The sequence below is a fragment of the Penaeus vannamei genome, chromosome 17 (assembly GCF_042767895.1).
Source record: "Penaeus vannamei isolate JL-2024 chromosome 17, ASM4276789v1, whole genome shotgun sequence".
Classification (NCBI taxonomy): domain Eukaryota; kingdom Metazoa; phylum Arthropoda; class Malacostraca; order Decapoda; family Penaeidae; genus Penaeus; species Penaeus vannamei.
This window is the reverse complement of record NC_091565.1, coordinates 1,464,231-1,469,230: the sequence shown is the minus strand read 5'-3', so window position 1 is coordinate 1,469,230 and position 5,000 is coordinate 1,464,231. Positions and strand designations below refer to the sequence as shown.

The 5,000-nt window shown below is 39.4% G+C and overlaps 1 protein-coding gene across 1 annotated transcript in view; it reads left to right on the top strand.

The window, feature by feature from the left end:
• Positions 1–4,564, top strand: part of Mcm7 (minichromosome maintenance 7) — a 5,096-nt gene extending 532 nt beyond the window's left edge. Inside the window, exons 2-14 of the mRNA XM_027355075.2 lie at positions 580–714; positions 840–949; positions 1,147–1,271; positions 1,374–1,554; positions 1,663–1,809; positions 1,925–2,098; positions 2,226–2,735; positions 2,966–3,147; positions 3,280–3,391; positions 3,498–3,662; positions 3,786–3,871; positions 3,993–4,113; positions 4,302–4,564. Coding sequence (XP_027210876.1) covers positions 580–714; positions 840–949; positions 1,147–1,271; positions 1,374–1,554; positions 1,663–1,809; positions 1,925–2,098; positions 2,226–2,735; positions 2,966–3,147; positions 3,280–3,391; positions 3,498–3,662; positions 3,786–3,871; positions 3,993–4,113; positions 4,302–4,382 — 2,129 coding nt within the window. The 3' untranslated portion in view covers positions 4,383–4,564. The remainder of the gene's footprint in view (positions 1–579; positions 715–839; positions 950–1,146; positions 1,272–1,373; positions 1,555–1,662; positions 1,810–1,924; positions 2,099–2,225; positions 2,736–2,965; positions 3,148–3,279; positions 3,392–3,497; positions 3,663–3,785; positions 3,872–3,992; positions 4,114–4,301) is intronic.
• Positions 4,565–5,000: the final 436 nt, after the last annotated feature.

Sequence of the window (5,000 nt, the reverse complement as noted above, 5' to 3'; positions counted from 1 at the left end):
TGCCCTCGCTGTCGCCGCACATGACGATCAGGGAGACTTAATTCTGACAAGTGACAGGAGGCGAAACAAAGGTCTGGTGGGATGGCATTTTCTTGGCATCCGTGTAGGCCGTTTCACCAAGGGACGGAGAATGTAGGCCTAGGTCTCCGCCCCCGAATGGCCCAGGGTGGATTGCGCTTGAGGGAGAGGACGACAAGATGCAAGGTTTTGGGGGTGATTATCTACGGCGTTTCGGGTGCGAGGCGGAAGGAAAGACGACGGTTGATCTTTAATCTCCCGGACGCTCGGTAAATAGCATCGCTTTTTAGTTTGACGGATTCGAAGTCAAGTCCGAGAACGGGTTTGTCGGCAGGTAGTTTGGCGTGGGAGGATGTAGCTCGTGGCTGGCCAAAAACGATTGGGTAAGCGTGCAGTCAATAAGATTGCCCTTTCCATCTTATGCGGGTTCTTTCTTCTCAGTTGCGACGGAACGACATAGATGTTTCTTAGAATCACTTGCTCTGTCGTTTGCTTATATTAGTTTTCGTCTAAAATGGCTGGATGATAATCGACCCTTTCACCATTTTCTCTCCCCGACAGAGGCCATCAAGCGGTTCTTGGCCGAGTTTCACACTGTTGGAGACGATGGCCGCAAGAGCTTCAAATACGCCACACAGCTGGTTGAGCTTGCGCACCGAGAGCAAGTCAGCCTCACAATTGAGATTGAGGATGTTGGTAAGTTTTTTTTTTTTTGTGAATTGATGATTAACAGGTACTGGTTAGTTTAATTGGTGCCGATGGTCTTAGTATGATATTAGTAAGATGAACTTGCATTTAAACTTTTATTGTTTTGATTCCAGCTGAATTTGACCCTGATATGGCAGAAGCAATTGTGCAGAACAGCAGACGTTATTTGAATCTGGTCTCAGAGGCAGTCTACGAAATGTTGCCGGATTATAAACAAAGAGAGGTACTTGCCACTTTCAGACTAGACCGTTTGTCAGTATGGTGTATATACATACATCATTATTTAGCGTATACTAATTTAATTTGCATAGTCTATACTGTGTTGTGTTGGGTATATTGACTTTATGCATTTAGGAGTTTTGACAGTGATGTTATGCATTTTACTTTTAATTTAGTGTAATATAAAATTGTGTATTTCAGACAGTAGCTAGGGATGCTCTGGATGTTTACATTGAACATCGCCTCATGATGGAGCAGCGCACACGACAGCCTGGTGATGTCCGTGACATTCGCAACAGATACCCACCAGAGCTCATCAGGAGATAGTAAGTTGTAGATTCAAATTACCAGTTGTAATGTGCTACGACATATTATGGGCGTTACAGGGTCACAGTCACCACATGTTAAATTATTTTTCTCTCCTCCAGTGAAGTCTACTTCAAGGCCCCATCAGCCCAAAAGCCTGTGGCCATTCGTAACGTAAAAGCATCCCACATCGGAAAACTAGTTCTAGTGCGAGGCATCGTCACTAGGTGTACGGAAGTGAAGCCTATGATGCAAGTAGCCACTTACACTTGTGACCAGTGTGGTGCTGAGACTTACCAGCCGGTAAGTTTTATTTTATTGTGGATGTAGCAGATTAGACTATTTACATATTGTGAGATAAGTCCCTGAGACAGAACTCTAAATATTGCTAATACAGATGTTTGGTTACAGATTCAGTCCTCAAGTTTTATGCCACAGTTGCTCTGCCCTAGTGAAGACTGTAGGGTAAACAAATCTGGTGGACGCTTGTACCTGCAGACTCGTGGCTCAAAGTTTATCAAATTCCAGGAAATCAAGGTTCAAGAGCACTCTGATCAGGTAAATTATAAGACATGTATTTGATCCAGAATCATTTTGAATTTTTTTATGACAAGATTTGCAACAGTGAGAATGTCATATGGTATGATCAGTACTAATTAAAATGATTGCATAGGTTCCAGTGGGCAACATCCCCAGATCCTTGACTGTGATGTGCAGAGGTGAACAAACCAGACTTTGTCAGCCAGGTGACCATGTTGCCATTACTGGTGTTTTCATGCCTCTCTTGCGTCATGGTTTTAGGGCGATGATGCAGGGTCTTCTTTCAGACACCTTCCTGGAGGCCCATGTAAGTACTGCAAAGTATCTAGTTTGATTAATTGAACTGAATATACACACAGGTTTTGTAAAAGAGAAACAAGCTACAGAAAATATAAAGATTGAATATTTGAAAATGTTTATGTATTACTTCACAGAGGATAGTCCAGATGAACAAGACAGAGGATGATGAATTGGGAGCTGACGAACTGACTGAGTCAGAGATCAAACAGATTGCAGAGGAGAACTTCTATGACAAGCTTGCAATCTCCATTGCCCCAGAGATCTATGGTCATGAAGATGTCAAAAAGGCTCTTCTCCTCCTCCTCGTAGGTGGTGTTGACTGCAATCCCAATGGCATGAAAATCCGTGGTAGCATCAACATCTGCCTCATGGGTGACCCTGGTGTGGCTAAGTCTCAGTTGCTTTCTTACATTGACCGGCTGGCCGCTAGGAGCCAGTACACAACTGGCCGAGGTTCCAGTGGTGTTGGTCTAACTGCTGCTGTGATGAAGGATCCCCTAACAGGTGAAATGACTTTGGAGGGAGGAGCGCTAGTGCTAGCTGATCAGGGTATTTGCTGCATTGATGAGTTTGACAAGATGGCTGATTCTGACAGGACTGCCATTCACGAGGTGATGGAACAGCAGACCATCTCCATTGCAAAGGTAATTATTGTTCATGTACTTTCAAGTGCAACTTAATAGTATGATCATCCTCGGAGCATATTGTAAACCTGTCAAAAAATCTTATTTTTATGCTACTTCTTACTTTATGGAGGTTCTTCAATATGACTGTACAGAAAAAATGAATGGTTATGAAATGAACACGTGTTCACCTCGAAAGCATGCAAAAGAAATATAGACTGAAAATGTTACATGAATAAATGTTTTTTTAGGCTGGAATCATGACAAGTCTAAATGCTCGTGTGAGTATTCTCGCTGCTGCTAATCCTGCTTATGGACGCTACAATCCGAAGAAGTCTGTAGAACAGAACATCCAGCTTCCAGCAGCACTGTTGTCTCGTTTTGATCTTCTGTGGCTCATTCAAGATAGGCCAGATCGTGAAAATGATCTGAGGTATGACTTGGAATTTATTTGCCATTGTCGTAAGAACAAAAGTGCAGTTTGAAAACAATTTGCTTTGCCATATATAAAACTGTATAGTAGATTGTCTTTTTTTATGATTGATTTACAATGTCTTTTCTGCAGACTGGCTCAGCATATCACCTATGTTCATCAGCACTGTGCCCAACCACCTACCCAGTTCAAGCCACTTGACATGAAGCTAATGAGACGTTACATTGCTCTTTGCAAAAAGAAGGTATACATTAAAAGCTTTTGATTGTTTAGACAATGGTTTAGAATGAAATTGAAGTATTTGTAAGTTTTTGGTGGTTAGGATTTATCAATGTTTAATTTGATTACAGCAACCCACCATCCCTGAGAACTTGACCGACTACCTTGTGTCAGCTTACGTAGAGATGAGGAAGGAAGCTCGTAACAACAAAGACATGACCTTCACCTCTGCTCGAACTCTTCTTGCTGTTCTGCGTCTCTCCACTGCTCTTGCACGCCTTCGACTTGTCGATGCTGTAAGTGTATTTCTTTACTCTTTGATGTGATTCAGATGTTTGTTTATTGTATGTGTTATCTTTTGTAAGAATTTTATCTTTTTCACCTTAAGATTCCTTCATTTTTTATTTCATGTCCATTAGGTGGAAAAAGAGGATGTGAATGAAGCTATGCGCCTGATTGAGATGAGCAAGGATTCACTGAACCATACTGAAGAGAGAACAGGAAGGTTGGTGTGCATTTTCCCTTTGCTTTTTCCATTATATTGTTATAAGTGATGTACATATGAAAATGACAATGTTATATTTTTTATTAATCTTCTGATCAACAATATCATTACTACTTTACAGGGCCCAGACTGTGACTGATAAGATCTTCACACTGATCCGTGAGGTTGCTGGTGAAAATCGTGTGGTAAAATTAGGTGAAATCATTGAGCGTTGTACCAGCAAGGGATACAAGCCAGATCAGGTGAGATATTTGGTCTTCATTTTCTATCTGTATTCTTTTCAACATCACTGTAGACAGTAATTGTATTATGAGTTAAATATTAAAGAATACAAGATGTGTATATTAATAAAATTTTATAATCAGGTTTATTTCAAGGGGGAGAAAAGTATACAAGATATTTGTGGTGATTGTATTTTGCTTTTTTTCAGGTTAATGAGTGCATTGAAGAGTATGAAGAGCTGAATGTCTGGCAGGTTAACCAAGCTCGTACCAAGCTGACCTTCGTCTAAACGTTGAGAAGTGATTTGTATTTAAGGATCAGTTGTCAGGAATTCTGAATTAAGAGAATGTTAAATTTTCTTGCAAATAATATTTGATAACTGAAAAGAGTAGGTTTACAGTTGAGTTATTTTTAATTTGTGAATATATTTTACCACTTTGTATACTCGGAAATAAAAAACTACCATTTCTATGTGACTGGTTTTATTTCTTATGACATTTAACATCATAATCTCTTAAAATGTCTTTTTCTAATTTAGAATTACTCATTTCCATATGTTTGCAGTTTTTCCTTCTTTCTAATTCATTATCCCATCTTGATATTATATATGAATCTTAATATGATCATCATCATAAGAATTACTATTGTTGACTATAACAAGACTATTTACATTTTGATTGCTGAAAAATCTATTCAGGTACTTCTTTATTCCTCAGCTTCACTGAAAGTATGTCACTATTTAACTTGAAGTAAGGTTAGATTCAAAATGTATATATCAAATGCCAGTCACACCAAAAAGACCATTCTGACAACCAAAAGTTTTACATTATTTCTATCTGTAAAAGCTTTTTATTATGTCAGTTATTTATGGGTTTGTGAGAATAATAACCTGTTTATTCAGTTACAT